We start from the raw sequence: 19,957 nt of genomic DNA, 5'->3' as shown, positions 1-19,957 counted from the left end.
CAAACCCCCCCCCCCCACGGGCCCTGCTCTGTGTGTGACGGGATAGAGCCATAACCTCTCCCCATCAGCCCTGCCCTGAGTGTGATAGTAGCGGTGCCCCAACCTCCTGATCGGCCCTGCTCTATGGGTGATAGAGGGCGGCGCCAAACCCTCTGCTCCACCCTGCTCTGTGTGTGACAGGGGGCGGTGCACAACTCCCCTATTGGCTCTACTCCGTGAGTGGCAGGGGGGAGCTCCCCAACCCCATGATGGGCCCTGCTCTGTGCATGACAGGGGGGAGCTCCCCAACCCCCCTGATGGGCCCTGCTCTGTGCGTGACAGGAGGAAGTGCCCCAACCCCCTTATCGGCCCTGCCCTGTGCGTGACAGGGGGTGGCACCGCAACCTCCCCATCGACCCTGCCTTGAGTGTGATAGGGGGCGGTGCCCCAACCCCCCAATTTGCCCTACCCTGAGCATGACTAGGGGTGGCATCGCAATCTCCCGATCCGCCCTGCTCTGTGCATGATAGGGGGCGGCGCCCCAACTCCCCAATCGGCCCTGCTCTGAGCCCGACCAGGGGCTGCACCTAGGGATTGGGCCTGCCCTCTGCCACCCAGGAGCAGGCCTAAGCCAGCAGGTCATTATCTCCCGAGGGGTCCCAGACTGCTAGAGGGCACAGGCCAGGCTGAGGGACCCCTTCTCCCCCCCAAGTGCACAAATTTTTGTGCACCGGGCCTCTAGTTTATATATATATATATATATATATATATATATATATATAGACTAGATAGAACTCAAGACAAGAAGAATTATTGTAGATGTGACAGAAAATTTCAAAATGATTAAAGGTAAGCATTATAACAATGAGTATGTGCCCAATAACTTAAAGATAAAGCAAAAATCAAAAGAATCAGGTGGAGAAATAAATAATTCCAAATTAGAGTTGGAGATTTTAATATCCTTTGTCACTAACTAATAGAATAAGTAATTAAAATATCAGTAAGGAGATAGAACCAGAGTTAGCAAACTTTTTCTATTAAGGGACAGATAGTCAATATTTTAGTCTTTGTGGACCAAATGTGGTCTGTGTGGTATAGTTAGTTCTTTTTACAACTCTTAAAAAATGTAAAAGTCATTCTTAGCTCACAGGACATGAAACAGGGTATAGGCCAGATTCAGTTCACAGGATATAATTTGCTAACTCTTGATATAGAAGATCTGAATAATACAATCAAATACTTTGATCTAATTAAGATTTATAAAACTACTAGAAAATGTACATTCTTCTCAAGTGCACATTAAATCATCCAGATAGGCCATGCACTGTACCATAAAGCAAGAATCAATCATATAGAGTATAGTTTAAATTAGAATTAAGTAACTATAAGATATCTAGAAAATCCCCAAATATTTGGAAATTAAGCAATATATCTCCAAATAACCCAAGGGTGAAAATAGAATTTATACTGAAAATTAGAATATATTTTAAATTAAATGATAATGAAAATACAACACATCTAAATTATACAATGTTGCTGAAACAGTGTTTAGAGAAATTTATAGCTTTCAATGCTATATGAAAAAATAAGAGAAAGAATGATAAAATAAATAGGGTAAAATTTAAGCAGTTGATGGAACAGGGATATACCAGTATAGAATTCCTTATTCTATTCTTATCACCTTCTGTAAGTTAAAATTTTAACAGAATAAAGAGTTCCCTCAAACCCCTTAATTTTAAGTTCAGCCAAGTTGTTATTCACTTATGAGACTGGGAGTAAACACAGATATGCAAGATTAGGTCAAGATGGTAAAGTACCTCTCCATTCAAAACAACAACTATGTATGAAGTTCTGGAAAAACTCTTGTCAACAGCAAGCAAGAAATTTCATGTAACTACTAAAAGATAGAAATCAGATAGGATGATATCTATGAGGATAGGAGTGGGGAAAATGACAGCACAAATCCCAAGAGCAATAATTCATTAATTTTAGAAACAGAAATTAACTGAAGAATAGTTTTCAGAATAGGAAGAGTAGGTTGAGTAGGTTAGTCCCTCTGTCCTCTGTCCTGTATCAAGATTAAAAAGTGATTTCCCTTGACATTAGTGGTTTAACTTTGCCTGCATGTTGAAATCATCCTGAGTAGCTTAAAAAAATCCTGAGGCAGATTCTGATTTAATGAGTCAGAAATGAGGCCTGAGCACCAGGCCTATGCTTTGTATTAGAGATATGGTATAAACAAGAGAGAAATAACTTTGTCTTACAGTGCTTATTAATCAAGATTAACTGAGAAGTTTGGTGCAGGAATTTGGCATGTAGCTCAAGGAACAGAAGAGAATACACAAATATATCCAAGTGAATTGATATTTCATGTAGCCTGTAAGTGAACTATTTAATAAATGAGCAATTAGAAAAAACAAAATACTAGAATACAACTATCTTCCTTGTAACAAAATAAATTCCAGATGGAATAAAATGTTAAATAAAACATGGAAATAAAAAGTACTAGAAAGAGAAGATAGATCAGCGGTTCTCAACCTGTGGGTCGCGACCTCTTTGGGGGTCGAACGACCCTTTCACAGGGGTCGCCTAAGACCATCGGAAAACACATACATAATTACATATTGTTTTTGTGATTAATCACTATGCTTTAATTATGTTCAATTTGTAACAATGAAAATACACCCTGCATATCAGATATTTACATTACGATTCATAACAGTAGCAAAATTACAGTTATGAAGTAGCAATGAAAATAATTTTATGGTTGGGGGTCACCACAACATGAGGAACTGTATTAAAGGGTCATGGCATTAGGAAGGTTGAGAACACTGAGATAGATATTTTCATAATATTAGGTAAGTCCTGACAAACATGTCACAAAACTGAAATTCTAAGGAAAACATTATTTAAATTTACTGGAAAAATTTTTTAAACTTATCTATTAGTAAAATACATTATTAACCAGTTAGCAATATAGCTAAAAAGTAAGAATATTTCTTGTGTACCTGAAAAGTTCCTAAAAATCAATATAAACATATAATATGGGCAAAATGAGGAAAGGACTTAAGCATATGTAACTTTTATAATGAAAAACTAAAATGTAAAGCAATCTTCAAACTACTATAACATCAGTGTACAAATCAAATGCTATTTGAAGATCCTCACCAAAGTATAAATCGTTAGAAAATTCTGACAAATAACTTAGCACACTTGATCTTGGCAATTTCATGCTTCAATTTAGGATAAATTTACTTACTATTCATTATGCGTTCCTGACTCCTTATAATTCTCTCGTATACGGATTTGGCAGGTGCCTTCTTGGTACCATGTATAGTTGTTGTGGTCAGGTCTTTCAGTTTCCAATGGGTCCAAAAACCTTTTTGAGGTTTCAAACCTGTTAATAATAAAACATACAGTCAGCCAAAGAAATTAGGATTTTGAAAATTTTTTTGATCTGTCAAAGCCTTTTTATGAATATTATACATTTTATTCTCACAACAGTCCTGTAAGGATTGTCAGTCTCAAGTTTCTAATGAGGGAACTTTTATATAGAAATGTCTTATTATATTAATCAATGAATTAGAAAACAGCTGAAGCTTGATATGTACTCTTTTGATTCATAGGCATATGCTAAGTTCACACATGAACATAAAAAGCTAACAATTGTAAAAACTTGGAAAGGACCTTAATATCCAACAACAGCATATCCATACAGTGGATTTCAGTATCCAGTAAAGTTACCTTGTATATATTTGTTAACATAGAAAGGCATTCATGTTTTTATGTGAAGAACAATTTTACCTTCTATGTAATGTTACTACAGCCTAAATGTTAACATGATTGCCTCTGAGCATAGGTGATAATTGTTTACAAATTTCCCCTATCTATATCTCCTATTATTTTAAAAACTAGAGGCCTGGTGCATAAAATTCATGCATGGGTGCAGTCCCTAGGCCTGGCCGGCAATCCAAGCATGAGCGTCTGGCATGGAAGGGCAGGGTTCCAGTTGACCTTTGGGCCCTGGGCAGCACCTGGGCTCCTGAGCCCCTGCACACCCCCTCTGCCTGTGTCATCGGGCCCTTGCCCAGCTCCCTCAGAGCCTGAGAGCCAGGCAGCAGCCCTGCCCCCTGCTGCTGCCACTGGTCGCCATCTGGGGGCCAGCGCACATCATAGCGAGTGGTTGAACTCCCATTCGAACTCCCAGTCGAGGGGACAATTTGCGTATTAGGCTTTTATTATATAGGATAGTATTTTTAAAAATATTTTATTGATTTTTTACAGAGAAGAAGGGAGAGGGATAGAGAGTTAGAAACATTGATGAGAGAGAAACACCGATCAGCCACCCCTGCACACCCCCCACTAGGGATGTGCCGCAACCAAGGCACAAGCCCTTGACCAGAATCGAACCCGGGAACCTCCAGTCCGCAGGCCGATGCTCTATCCACTGAGCCAAACCAGTTAGGGCATATAGGATAGCATTTAAGAATCAATTAAAGTACCCCAAAAGTAGTAAGATATATTTCATTTACAAAGTTCCACTTTTGTTCCAAAAGCTGTGTAGGGTTGAATAATTTGTTTAACCACAATAAACATTTGTAGCCTGAGCAATAAAAATATATATAGATATAAATTTATTTGTGTATTTTATGTTTGTTCTGAAGGTTATTGAGATAATATATGTTAAAATGCTCAGTAAGTGGGAACCATGAGCTAACATTATTACTATACATCAACATTATTACTATACTCATAAATATAATCAATATTTTCTCTGTAGTGAGTGTTCAATGAGGATTATTTGCTATATTCAGCTATCAAATTAGAATTTTCTGAGTGTTTTTAGATTCAGTTATGTAGATAAAAATGCAACAGCTTTCAGTTTGTTTAACTTGAATGCTTCTTGATAGATTGTCTTAAAATATAATGTATTAATATAAAATTTGAGGAATAGTAAGGCCAACCCATTGATGATTTACAGTGAAATGATAGTTTATTACTCAGTTTCCAAGAGGAGGGGGTACTCCATGCCATGGGAGGCCACACAGGGAAGGAAGCACAGGGGTTGGTCAGGGGGGAGACTGTGGGTAGGAGCCTTTATTGTGGTTTCTGTGGGAAGAAATGGATGAGGCAGAGTAAATAGGCTTATGAATGGCTAGTTTAAATAATCTCAGTGGCTCTGGGGTATAGGTGCTGTTCCCAGTTGTCTGATACCTGATCCTAGGATGATTAGGGCAAGTAGATAGTGGCCTAGAGTGAGAGCCCAATAAAGGAGGTGTTTGAGGTGTGGGCTCTGGATTGGTTGGTTTGTATTTGAAAAGCATGCTCATGAGTGAGTTATTTAATAGCTCTAGGAGTTGGCTAACATTGGGAGGGGCAGTCCTTCCAGGGCCAGCAAGACCCCAAATATCAAAGCATCAGAATACAGAAAACAAAAGAAATGGTTAGTACAGTCTAGTGCTGAATAATCCTTCCATTTCTGTAATAAACCCTACTAGGTTCTGATATATAAGCAAAGATAACATTCATCAAACACTTTTTTTTAATAAATATATTTTATTGATTTTTTACAGAGAGGAAGGGAGAGGGAGAGAGAGTTAGAAACATTGATGAGAGAGAAACATTGATCAGCTGCCTCCTATACATTCCCTATTGGGTATGTGCCCGCAACAAAGGTACATGCCCTTGACCGGAATCGAACCTGGGACCCTTCAGTCCACAGCCTGACGCTCTATCCGTTGAGCCAAATTGGTTAGGGGTCAGCAAACACTTTTGAAGGCCTACTATGTGCTAAACTATGTATTTTACACAAGGGACCCAAAATTCAACTCAATTTAGATACTGCCTGACACCAAGGCAGATGTAAAATTATTTGGCACGGTATCTGTTCCATAGCAAGCATTTAATGCAAGTTAGCTTCTCTGTTGCTTCTTTTCCAAATTAACCACTGTTTGAGCTGTGACTGCATCCCAACATTATTTACAAGTAGGAAATTTAAATTTGTAACTAAGCATGGACTCTGTTTTTTTAAAATATATTTTATTGATTTTTTACAGAGAGGAAGGGAGAGGGATAGAGAATTAGAAACATCAATCAGCTGCTTCCTGCTCACCCCCTAATGGGGATGTGCCCGCAACCAAGGTACATGCCCTTGACTGGAATCGAACCTGGGACCCTTCAGTCTGCAGGCCGACACTCTATCCACTGAGCCAAACTGGTTAGGGCGAAACATGGACTCTTTGAAATAACGGCATTAATATAGGACCATCACATCCAAAATAGTGTGTTTTATATCTTTAACTTTTAAAAAATTGTTAAATTTTAAGGTTTTACAGCTTTATTGACATATAACATTGTGTAAGTTTAAGATTTAATTTGATAAGACACATATAATACTTACATACCTGTAAAATGATTACTGCCATAATTTTAACTAACACCTCCATTATGTCACATAATTACCATTTCTTTTTTATGATGAGAACATTTAATTTACATTCTTAGCAACTTTCAAGTATATAATATAGTATTATTACCTATAACTACCATGCTGTACACTATATCTCTAGAACTTACTCATCTTATCACGGAAAGTTTGTAACCTTTGACCAACATCTCCCCATTTCCCCTACACCTCAACAATTGATAATCACCATACCACTCTATTTCTATGAATTTGACTTTTTTTAGATTCCACATATAAGTGATATCATACAGTATTTGTTTTTCTCTGTTTATTTCAGTAAGCATAATGTCCTCAAGGTCCATCCACATTGTTACAAATGACAAGATTTCCTTCTTTCTCATGGCTGAAGAATATTCTATTGTTTATATATACCCATCTTCTTTATCCATTTATTAACTGACAGTAACTTAAGTTGTTCCTGTACGTTGGCTATGGTAAATAATGCCTCAATGAACAGAGGAGTGCAGATATCTCTTTGAGCCCCTATTTGCATTTCTTTGGGATTTATACCCAGAAGTGGAATTGTGGGGCCATACAGTAGTTCTGTTTTAAATTTTTTTGAGGAACCTCCATACTATTTTCCATAGTGGCTGCAATAATTTATATTTCTATCAACAGTGCACAAGGGTTCCCTTTTCTTCCCATCCACATCAATACTAGTTATTTGTTGCCTTTTTATAATGGCCACTCTAACAGGCATAAGGTGATACCTCACTGTAGTTTTGATTTACATTTCCCTGATGACAAGTGATACTGAATACCTTTTTTCGTATCTGTTGGCCATCTGTATGTCTTCTTTAAAAAAATATCAATTTAGTTCCTCTGTCCATTTTTTAAATCAGATTTTGTTTTTGCTATCGAGTTGTATGAGTTCTTTATGTATTTGGAAATTAATATTACTTAATAGACATATGATTTAAAAATATAATCTATAAGTTGCTTTTTCATTTTGTTGATGGTTTCCTTTGCTGTGCAGAAGCTTTTAATTTGATGCAGTTCCACTTACTATTTTTTTGTTCTTCTTTCTTGGACTTTTGATGTCATATTAAAAAAAATTTCCAAGACAAATATCAACTGATTTCCCCCTATGTTTTCTTATATCAGTTTTGCAGTTCACTAGTGATGTTTACATCATTAATCCATTTTGAGTCAAGTCAATTTTTGTGAGTGGTAATAAAATAGGAATCCAATTTCATTCTTCTACACGTGGTTATCCAGTTTTCCCAACACCATTTATTGAAGAGATTATCTTTTTCCCATTGAGTATTCTTGGCTCCATTGTCACCCATTAGTTGAGTGTATTTGTGAGTGTATATTTCTGGGCTCTTGATTTTGTTCCATTGGTCTATGTATCTATTATTATGCCTGTAACATACTGTTTTGATTACTATAATTTTGTAGCATAATTTGAAATCAGAAAGTGTGAGGCCTCCAACTTTGTCCCTTCTCAGGTTTGCTTTGGTTATTCAGGGTTTTTTATCATTCCATATAAATTTTAGGATTCTGTATTATATTTTTGAAAAGTGCCATTGGAATTTTGATAGCAATTGCACTGAATTTATAGATGGCTTTGAGTAGCATGGGCATTTTAATATTGATTCTTCCAATCTATGAACACAGGATATATTTCCCTTTGTTTGTACCTTCTTTAATTTCTTCCATTGAAGTGTTGTAGTTTTTAGTGTAAAGTTTATTTATTCTCCTTGTCTAAATTTATTCCTAAGTATTTTATTGCTATTAATGCTATTGTCAATGAAACTGATCTTTACTTTTTCAGATATTTCATTGTTAGGGAGATGCAACTAATTTTGTATAGTAATTTTGTATCCTGAAAAATCAGTATACAGAAATTTGTGGTGTTTCTCTCTCCTTAAAATATGATACACTTTCTGATAGCAATGGTTTGGTTACTAAAGATAGACACAAAACAGTTTTTAAAATCAGTCAAAACTTGAACTGGAAGGTTTACAAGAAGCACTACTTGAAAACTGTCAACAGCTTCTGGTAGTCCATAATAGCATAATGTCTTAGAAAAAATGTTGGAAAGGTCATTCCTGGAATATGTAACTATATCTTAGTTTTAAATCTAAGTACCTAAATGTCTAGCTAAATATTCTAGAACTAGAGGCCCGGTGCACGAAATTTGTGCAAGGGGAGGGGTCTCCTTAGTCCAGCCTGCACCCTTCTCCAATCCGGGACCCCTCAGGGGATGTCCAACTGCCGGTTTAGGGATTGGGCCTAAACCGGCAGTCGGACATCCCTCTCATAATCCTGAACTGCTGGTTCCTAATCACTCACCTACCTGCCTGCCTGGTCGCCCCTAACTGCCCTCCCCCTCACCCCCGTGCTGGCCTGATCGCCCCTCACTGCCTCTGCATGCTGGCCTGATCTCCCCTAACTGCCCCCCTGCCGGCCAGCTCATCCCCAACTGCCCCTTCCCTGCTGGCCTAGTCATTCCTAACTGCCCCCCACCCACCAGCCTGGTCACCTCTTACTGCCCCCCCTGCTGGCCTGGTCACCCCTCACAGCCCCCCCTGCCAGCCTGGTCACCCCACGCAACCTGCTGTTCAGTCATTTGGTCGTCCCTCACTAACCCCCCTGCCGGCCTGGTGGTAGGTAGCCATCTTGTAAGTGCGTGACAGTCAATTTGCATATCACCTCTTTATTATATAGGATAGAATTTTACTTCCCTTTAGCCTTTTATTCCTACCACTCCTATCTACAAGCACATCATAATTCAAAAAACAAGTTTCTTTTATCAATGGTTGTATGTTCTATGAGGAACTCAATTAGCTCTAGAATTTACTGAATATTATGTTATAAATATTATTCTCAAAAGCAGCTTAAACATTTGTACTCCATAAGCATCTATAGATGCAAGCAGTGAACCTTTTTTTAATTAAATTCAAAATATCGTGGCAGTTAACTGGTTAAAATATGTATCTTCCAAATATAAAATGTATGCGCATGACTATAGCAATTCAATTTTCTGCAATAGTTACACTGCCTATAAAATTATTTGGTTTCTAAACATAATAACTGATTAATTTAAGTATTATAAAATTTTAAAAAGAGATTACTCACTATTATTTTAAAATATAGGTATCCATATAGCATGTTTTGTAAGGCAAAGAACTACCTATCCTTTTGACTGAAGCAAACAAAATCCAAAAGTTTTAGGTACTAAGATAATGATCAATACTTAAATGATGTAATCATACCTGACAACCAAAGATAAATGTTATTCCCTAGATCTTCTTTAAATTCATCATTAAAGAGATCAGTGGATTCTGGAAATGCTTCCTGGAATGCTACATAGATAGCTTGTGTCAAACAATCAGGATACACCTACCAAAAACATATTAGAATAATTTCATATTTCATATAACATAGCTCAACTACCAAATAAATTATTAAGTTGGTGAAATATACATGTCCCTTTTTTTGTTATAGCTTGCTTTTGGCCATTTATTATCTCTTTGTAACTTTAATAGAGGAACGTAAAGAAGAGTTAAAAGTAAAGTCAGTCAGTTTGCCTATTTGATAACATTTGGGGAAATTTTTTAACTTGGATAAAGGATGAAATTAACAATTAAGATAAGGTTTGATGAATACATATTTATTTAGTTTTACCTTGCAATTGTTATCCTCTTTTATAAAGTAAAATGTACAGATAATAATTAAAAGTGTATATAAATATAATTGACATATAATATTGTGTACATTTAATGTGTACATCTGTTGATTTAATATATTTATATATTGCAATATGGCCTTAGCTAATACCTCTGTTAAGTCACATAATTATCAGAGAATAAAAAGCATATTTTTAAATAATCAAAGCCTGTTTAGGTGAGTTAGTATATTATAATCATTACTAGAGGCTTGGTGCACAGCACTCGGGGGGGGGGGAGGGGTGGTCCCTCAGCCCGGCCTATGCCCTCTCGCAGTCTGGGACCCCTCAGGGGATGACCACCTGCTGGCTTAGGCCCGCTCCCCAGGGGATTGGGCCTAAGCTGGCAATCAGACATCCCTCTGGCAGCCCGGCAGCCCCCGGGGGATGTCCACTTGCCAGCGGGGAGCAGGCCTAAACTGCAGTCGGACATCCTTAGCGCTGCTGAGGCAGGAGAGGCTCCCACCACCACCGCTGTACTGGCAGCCATCAGCCTGGCTTGTGGCTGAGCAGAGCTCCTCCCATGTGAGAGCACCCTGACCACCAGAGGGCAGCTCCTGCATTGAGCATCTGACCCCTGGTGGTCAGTGTGTGTCATAGTGACCAGTCATTCCCAGTCTTTCTGCTGTTAGGGTCAGTTTGCATATTACCCTTTTACTATATAGGATAGAGGACTGGTGCATGGGTGGGGCCAGCTGGTTTGCCCTGAAGGGTGTCCCGGATCAGGGTGGAGGTCCCGCTTGAGTGCCTGGCCAGCCTGGATGAAGGGATGATGGTTGTTTGCAGCTGGTCACACCCCCTTCAGGGTGGGGGTCCCCACTGGGGTGCCTGGCCAGTCTGGGTGAGGGGCTGAGGGCCGTTTTTAGGCTGGCGGGCGACTGAAGCTCCCAACCTCTCCTTTTTTTTTTTTATTCTGGGATTTATTTACTTTCTATGGCTGTCACTGGAACTGAAAGCCAACTTTAGCTCTGAGGCTTGACTCCAGCTCTGAGACCTTGGCTGCTGAAAGCAGGTATCTGGGTTTGTTTGGCTTCTATAATTGAAACACTCTTGCAACTCCAGCTCTGAGGCCTGGCTGGCTGAAAGCAGGTTTCTGGGGTTTGTTTAGCTTCTATAATTGCAACATTGTTTCTTAGAGTGCAGCTCAGAGGCCGGCAGCAGCAGGCGGGGAACCTTGGCTTCCTCCATCACTGGAGCAAGCAAGCCTCCTGTTCACTTCAGCTGCCTGGCTGCCGGCCGCCATCTTGGTTGGCAGTTAATTTTCATATCACCTTGATTAGCCAATGGGAAGCATGTTGGAGGTACGGTTAATTACCATGTTTGTCTATTATTAGATAGGATTATATTACTTACATATTAAAACTATTATCAGATATCAATATATGGTTCTACCAGTGGTCCCTAAACTACTAAATTTCTCTCAGGAAATACTTAAACATAGAAAGATATGATACTTTTATATTAAAATTTTTTAAAAATTACTATTTTGGTACTCTGCATTCAGATAAGTATTTATAATCACCCATTTAGGCCTTAATAATGTAAAATTTTAGAATCAGAAAAGCCCTTAACAGGTAACTGTCCTAATTCCTGGAACCTGTAAATGTTATACAGCAAAAGGGCTTTGCAGACATCATCAAGTGAAGGATCTTGAGATGGAGAGATTATTTTAGATTGTACAATAGGCCTTAAGCCACAAGTATCTTTATAAGAGGGAAATTGAGGGCAATTTTATTACAGAAGAGAAGGCAATGTGACGGCAGAAGTCGAGATACGAGTAATGTGACCAGAAGCCAAGGAATGTTGGCAGAAGCTGGAAAAGGCAAGGAATGAATTATCCCTTGGGGCCTCTTAAAGAAACTAGCCCTGTTGATACCTTGATTTTAGCCCTATAAGACTCATTTGGGGAAATGAGCTGGGGACGTCAGAGGAATGGCAGCATGAGAGATCCCCATGGCCTCTCCCTCAGAAATTAGAACAAGTTAACTAATTATAACTCAATAAAGAATTCCCTGCTAAATACAAAGGTTTGCCTGAGAGACCTGTGTATTGAAACATTTAAAGGTGGGTAACCAGGAATAAATGGGGAGATGAGAAGGGAGGAAATTGCAGATGACCCACAGATGCAGCCCTGCAGCCAGGAGCTCATGGCTTGGCCTAAGAGAAGGGAGGAAGCCAGCAGTAGCTGCAGGGGGGGGGAGGGTGCAGGGGTCTGGGGGCATTCCAGCAGGGCAAGCAGAGCAAACAGTGACTGAGCCAGCAGACGCCTGACAGAGCATGGAGTTCTGCCATGCAGCTCTCCACTGTGGAGCTGGGCAGAGATGTTTCAGACAAATAAATGGAACCACAGAGCCTTGCTGCTTGGACTCCCAAATCTCACCCTTAAAGGTGGGTTAAGGATCATATTACCTGTAAACCAAGAGCCATTGCAGTAGAACCACTGTTTCCCTCTGTGACAGATCCCCAGGTGGGGTGCTTGGGGCAGGACCCCATAGAGGTCAGGAGTTGCCATTATGATGAGGTCAAAACAAACTCCACCCTCAAGAAGTGTCGCTGCATTGTCTTATGGAAGTTGTGGAGATCAAGACTGGGAGATCACAGAGGTAAAAAAAATCTTGTGATTCAGTGCCATCTATTGGAAAATAGTAATAAAGACTTCTTCAGAGGAAACTGCTATTGGCCATATATAGACAGAGATAACTGTGTAGGCAAAGGAGAAAAGCAAATACCATGAATAACCATAGTAATAAGGATGATCAGAAAGAAAATGAAAAATCCCCAGAAATCAGGCTGGAACACATGGAAATACATGATATAAATGACAGAGATTTCAAGATTGCAGTTCTGAAAATACTCAAGATGCGAGAAAATATAGACAGGCAATTCAATGCACTCAGAAAACAAATCAATAAAAAAAGAGGTTCTTTTCCAAAAAGATTGAAACTTTACAGAAGAACCGATCAGAAATCCTGGAAATGAAGTATGCAATTAAGGAGATTAAAAGTAAACTGAGCATAAAAAAACAGAGCCAACCAGATGGAGGTAAGAATTAGTGATATTGAAGATAGGAATCTAGAAATTATACAGAGGGAAGAGAGAGAGACCTGAACATAAAGAATAATGAAAGAGCTCTATGAGACCTATCTGACTCCATTGGAAAAAGCAATATTAGAATAATAGGCATTCTGGAGGAGGAAGAGAGGGAACAGAGAATATATTCAAACAAATAGTGGATGACAACTTCCCAAACCTATGGAAAGAACTAGATCCTCAAATCCAACAAGCAAACAGGACACCTAGTTACCTCAATCCAAAGAGGCATTCTTCAAGGAAGTTGGTATTAAAACTGTTAAAAATTAATGACAAAGAAAAAATGATCAAAGCAGTCAGAGAAAAGGAGGAAGTGAAATACAAAGGAAAACCCATCACAATTTCATCCGACTTCTTAGTAGAAACTCCAAAAGCCAGACAAGAGTGGAACCAAATATTCAAACATCTGAAAGAGAGAAATTACAAGCCACAAATAATATATCTAGTAAATGATCCTTTAAATCTGAAGGAGAAATAAAGACATTCCCAGACATACAGAAGCTGAGGGATTTTATCACTAGAAATCTCCATTGCAGGAAATACTCAAGGGAATTATTCTGAAACATAACATAAGGTCACAACACTAAGAGTAAGATCACCAAAGTGTCCTGCGATAGAGGACTGGATAAAGAAGATGTGGAACATATACACAGTGAAATACTACTCAGCCATAAGAAAGGATAAAATACTGCCATTTGCAACAACATAGATGTACCTTGAGAACATTATGCTAAGTGAAATAAGTCAGTCAGAAAAAAGTTAAGAACCATATGATTTTACTCATATGTGGGATATAAAACTAACACTCATGAAAACAAACAGCTGTTTGGGGGCTGTGGAGGTAAGTGGGTAAGGGAAGAATGGGGTGCTAAAATAGGGTGACAGGAGAAGATTTGACTTTAAGAAATGGGCACATGGTGCAATATAAAGATCTTGTAACATAGAGCACTTGAAACCTATATGATCATGTTGACCAATGTCATTCCAATAAATTTACTTAAAGAAAAAAACTCAGGGTGGGGAGAGATTAGCCAGGGAAATAATATGCATACTAGAGGCCCGGTGCATGAGTTCATGCATGGGTGGGGTCCATTGGCCTGGTCAGCGATCGGGCCTATGTGGGGGGGGGGGGGCTGCTGTTTCGGGGGAGGGACCATGGGAGGTTGGCTGGCTGGCTGAGGGGAGGAACTTTGCAGGAGGTTGACCAGGCGCCCCCCCCCCGGTCTCTCCCATGGAGACAATCAGGGGGGCTGGCCGGCCACAGGAGGCTGACCAGCCTTGGGAGGTTGGTTGTGGGAGTGCACTGACCACCAGGGGGCAGCTCCTGTGTTGAGGGTCTTCCCCCTGGTGGTCAGTGTGCATCATAGCAACTGGTCGACCCGTCATTTGGTCATTCAGTCATTTAGGCTTTTATATATATAGTGTAGTAACCTGTGCACGAAATTCATGCACATTGAAAGGGAATTAATTAGAGGAACATAATTTGGACTTACTATCTAATATCAATAATATGTGAGCGTGAGGCAGTCCGCGTTTCTGAAATTCAATGACATGAATTTTAGCTATTACTTTGCCAATTAAATGGAATTCACAGATATCATTTAAAAGAGGATTCAGCTTCATTTTAAAAACTCTGGCTACCAAGTCAGGTCTGTTTTCAACTTTTTGCCAGCGTTGTAAATTCTTTGCAATATCTGCCCATTTGGGGTTGCACGTCATGGTTATGAATAAATCGGGCTTGCCACACTTTGTTACAATTACCATAGTATCCTGATATCGAGCTGCATATTTCTGGGACTACCCTCAAAAGACGATGAAGGTATTATCATCTTACCAATCGGCACATTGTCCTTTTCAGATCTAGATTTGACATAATCCATCAAACCACTATATTTTTCAACTCTCAACTTAGATTGGTTTGCTTTGATGAAAATTATTCGATTGGCCTCCATTTTTTAACACGAATCCACGATAAACTGTTGAGTTAATTTTTCTGCATTTAAAATAGGATTGAACGTGTCTGCACAGAGAGATGAAATCCATAATACTGCATTTGTGTGACTCGTGTCCTTACATTTTGTCTAGTATTATTGTCGATTACACTGTCATCTCTGAGTCTTAATGCAATATCTGTTCCCCAGCCTTGTTCACCATGTGGAAAAAGAATAGGATACGTCATTGCATCTAATGTAGGAAACAGGATACTGATTTGTTTCATTTTAGTGGCATTTGGATTATTGGGATCTGGTTTACAATGAATGAGCAAGTCCCTTTCAAAAGGAGGTGCTCCATCTTCGTTTCTGAATATGACAGCAACCTCGGTTATACGGGGAGAATTATATCTACCCAGGTCACTGTCGCGATTGTATTTAATCGCCATTCTTACCTTGATGGGAGCAATACCTTTTGTTGCTACTTCAGATTGGGCTTCCTTTTCTACCTCATGTAGCATCTTGTATGATTTTGTTAATTCATTTATGTCATGCATGAGGTTGTTGATGTTGATCATGAGTCTTTCTGAGCAGTCCTGGTTTTCTGGCATTGCTAATCTTTTACTTGTAGCTTCAGCTGTATCCAAAATATGGAGTTGAGCAAACTTCTGAGAAACATCATCCAAAGGATGTAAAGTTCCAGTACGGTGATAAACTTGTCCGTTTATTCTAAAACAGTATGGCCCACATCCTGATGGCAATGCAATATTTGCACCCATGGAAGCAAAAGCAAAAAAACTATTTATGGAATGAATATTTTCCATGAAATGTTTACTGTCAGAATCTTCCTTTGTCATTAATCTTTTTAAATATGCCGGGTAATCTGGAAAATGTATATCATTTGGACAGACTTTCCCTTTGCTACAACATCAAGTAAATTTCCCATCAGATGGTTTTTCATCCGAGAAATTTAGTGATAGGCAAAATTCACATCGAGCAGTCATTCCACCACAACTATGTTCGAGAATTGCATCCTCATGTACTCCATTTTCGCTGAGAAGGCAGTTCCTACCGGTATTGGTAGTACTTGTTGATGACTGTTCTCTCAACATATTCTGTCGTCGCCTTCTTTCAACTTCAAAGGCACGCTGGTCTTTAGACATTTTTTATCGATAACACCAGTGTTTTTCGGCATCAGAGCAGCATTTTTCCAGTAGCAGGTGTTCAGATACATCCTGTCGCAGGCACTACCTTCTTTCAGGATTTGACACACGCTGCTCTGCAGATACTTTCTGTCAATAATGACAGCATCTTTCGGCTGCAGAGTTACATTGTATCAATAGTTGTTCTTTAGACACAGTCCCACCTCTCTACTGTCGTGGTCTGAGATGCAGGTGAATGAGAGTCCTGTCTATTAGGCCACTGAGAGCTGTCTGACCAATGGCTGATTCCGGCTGATTCTGTGGGGGTGGGACTTCCTTCTCCCTCTTTCCACAGCTGTGATGAGGAGGCTGGGGTGACAGAGGGAGCTGCGCCCTCCAAGCCACCCTCTCTCTCTTGCTCTGCTCTATGTCCAGCTGTCTACCGCTCTGCCAAGTCCTCAAAACCTCCTGCTCTCTGCTGGCAAAGTCCTGGGAGTCCATAGGCGTGACTAGGCACTGGCGGCCGCACCTCCCCGACCAGCGAAAGTTCCGGCCGCCCACAGCCATGGCCGCCGTCATCTTCTGGCGTGCTTGACACCTGTGTATGCAAATTAACCGCCATCTTTGTCAGATAATTTTCATAGTCACTCAGATTGGCTGGGGGGCATGGCTGGTGGGCGTGGCTTGTGGGCATGGCTTGAGCGTAGTGAAGGGATGGTTAATTTGCATGTTTCTCTCTTATTACATAGGATATGCATACCCCATAGACATAGATAATAGTGTGGTTAAGGCCTGGGAGGAATAGGTGCAAGATGGAGGGGATCAATGGGGAAAAAAAGGAACATCTATAATACTGTCAACAATAAAGACAAATTTTTTTATATATATATTTTATTGATTTTTTACAGAGAGGAAGGGAGAGGGACAGAGAGTTAGAAACATCGATGAGCGAGAAACATCGAACAGCCACCTCCTGCACGCCCCCCACTGGGAATATGCCCACAGCCAAGGTACATGCCCCTGACCAGAATCGAACCCAGGACCCTTGAGTCCGCAGGCTGACGCTGTATCCACTGAGCCAAACCGGTTAGGGCAAGACAAATTTTTAAAAAAGACATGTTTTGGACTTCTGGCCCAATTGTTAGACAATTAATTTCTGCTCTTATAAGCCACTAAGTTTGTGACAATGTGTTTTAGCAACAGTAGGAAAGTAATAGAGTCACCGAATCCATTATTGTTCACATTTGCTTGTAAGTGATGGTTTTATTTGAAGAACTCAATGATTATTTTGGGAGGGGGGCAGGGATGAGAGAGAATGCTCTAATATATTGATATTTTTAACTTTATTGAATGAACCATGAACATTTTACTACCAGAAAGAATCACATATTTTATTTGTGGTACATAAAACCACTTCCACTTAAATAGCTCTGAAGAGGATAAAACTAATGATTAAAATTAAATGTTGCACATGGTGAAAAAGGGAAATCTCTAAAAGTTTTCTGTGAGCACCTCACCTTCAGGATATTAAGGGAAAAAGAGATCAAGTATCAAATTGTGTTGGGAAAAATTTCTAAAGGAATATCTTTGTACAATATGGGAAGAGAGGGAAGTAAAAGCCACAGTAAATATGTTTAGATTCAGTTAATATCCTATATAATAAAAGGCTAATATGCAAATTGTCCCCTCGACCAGGAATTCAACCAGGAGTTTGACCAGGGGGTGGGTCAGCTGGCCAACTGCCTGCAGCCCCTCCCCCAGGTTGGACAGCCTGATTGGCCCCGATCGGGGCAAACCAGCCAAACCCCATCTGTGCACGAATTCGTGCACTGGGCCTCTAGTGTATGAATAATAAGATCTGAAGATAAGTTTTTATTCTTTAAAATTAATAAATTTATCTTCCTTAGGTATGATAAGTCAGATGAGCTAATAGTAACAAAACCCCCACTTATCTGAATGAGTTAAAATAATGGAAATTGCTCAATGAGAGATAAGGTTCCACTTCCATTTAAATTGCTCTGAAGGGGATAAACCTGTAGGGAGGTGGCCTGGTTCCCAAGCAAAGAAAGATGATGGAGAGAGAAACAGTTGTTTTTGTCACCTTTAGATGATTTAATTAGCTCAAATCCTAGCTATTAATTATTTCTTGCAAATAAGAAAAAAAATTCAATATTAGCCCTAACTGGTTTGGCTTAGTGGATAGAGCGTCGGCCTGCAGACTCAAGGGTCCCAGGTTCGATTCTGGTCAAGGGCATGTACCTTGGTTGCAGGCACATACCCAGTAGGGAGTGTGCAGAAGGCAGCTGATCAATGTTTCTCTCTCATCGATGTTTCTATCTCTCTATCCCTCTCCTTTCCTCTCTGTAAAAAATCAATAAAATGCATTAAAAACAATTCAGTATTAGCAGACAAAATTTCAGTCTATCTTTGAGAACATCATTGTTCTACAAAACAATAATTTATGAATCAGAAATATGATCATCTTTTTCTGATAGACAACCAGCTGTAGAACTGAGACTGAATGTCTTAACAAGATCCCTCAGAAAATTAGTAGCAGATTCCAGACATGAAGCCAAATCTCATTCCAAGTCCACTACTGGTTTCCTTTTGTGACACAGTAGGTATCTACACTAATAAAAGATAAAGATTCTAATTGACCGTACCTTCGCTACGCCCAAAGCCATGCCCACCAGTCAATCAGAGTGACTATATGCAAATTAACCCAACCAAGATGGCGGCCAGCAGCCACGGAGCTGGAGCAAGCAGGAGGCTTGGTTGCCCCGGCAATGGAGGAAGCCAAGCTTCCCGCCAGCGCTGTGTGCTCCGCTCAAGGCAACAAAGTTTCAATTATAGAAGATAAATAAATCCTAGATACCTGCTTCCAGCCAGCCTCCACTGGGAGCTTGGGTGGCTGGGGGCCGTGGCCAGCCAGAAAACAGCCATCAGCCCCTCACCCAGGATGGCCACACCCTCATGGGCTGAGGGTCCCTGCTGGGGGGCTTAGCCAGCCTGAAAATGGCCCTCAGCCCCTCACCCAGGCTGGCCAGGAACCCCAGCAGGGACCCCCACCCTGAAGGGGCTGTGGCCAGCCTACAAACAGCCATCAGCCCCTCACCCAGGCTGGCCAGGCACCCCAGCGGGGACCTCACCCTGAAGGGGCTGTGGCCAGCCTGCAAACAGCCATCATCCTCTCACCCAGGCTGGCAAGGCACCCCAGCCGGGACCCCCACCCTGAAGGGGCCTTGGCCAGCCTGCAAACAGCCATCAGCCACTCACCCAGGCTGGCCAGACACCCCAGTGGGGACTCCTACACTGGAGGGGCTGTGGCCAGCCTGCAAACAGCCCTCAGCCCCTCACCCAGGCTAACCAGGCACCCTAGGAAGGACCCCTACCCTGCAGGGGCTGTGGCCAGCCTGCAAACAGCTATTAGCCCCTCACCCAGGCTGGCCAGGCACCCCAGCGGGTTCCCACACCCTGAAGGGGCTGTGACCAGCCTGAAAACAGCCATCAGCCACTCACCTAGGCTGGCCAGGTACCCCAGCAGGACCCCCACCCTGATCTGGGACACCCTTCAGGGCAAACCAGCCAGCCCCCACCCATGCACCTATATAATAAAAGGGTAATATGCAAATTGACCCTAACAGCAGAAAGACTGGGAATGACTGGTCACTATGAC

The 19,957-nt window shown here is 40.7% G+C and overlaps 1 protein-coding gene across 1 annotated transcript in view; it reads right to left on the bottom strand.

Annotated features, from left to right (window-relative positions):
• The window catches only part of FAM227B (family with sequence similarity 227 member B), a 204,156-nt gene that overhangs the window by 144,940 nt on the left and 39,259 nt on the right, over nucleotides 1–19,957 (bottom strand). Inside the window, exons 11-12 of the mRNA XM_023751674.1 lie at nucleotides 9,667–9,793; nucleotides 3,239–3,376 (exon numbers count right to left, since the gene is read on the bottom strand). Of these exons, the coding sequence (XP_023607442.1) occupies nucleotides 3,239–3,376; nucleotides 9,667–9,793 (265 nt within the window). The remainder of the gene's footprint in view (nucleotides 1–3,238; nucleotides 3,377–9,666; nucleotides 9,794–19,957) is intronic.

Source organism: Myotis lucifugus, unplaced genomic scaffold (assembly GCF_000147115.1).
Source record: "Myotis lucifugus unplaced genomic scaffold, Myoluc2.0 scaffold_23, whole genome shotgun sequence".
Classification (NCBI taxonomy): Eukaryota; Metazoa; Chordata; class Mammalia; order Chiroptera; family Vespertilionidae; genus Myotis; species Myotis lucifugus.
Note: the sequence above shows the minus strand (reverse complement) of the source record. Positions and strands in the feature narration are given on the sequence as shown.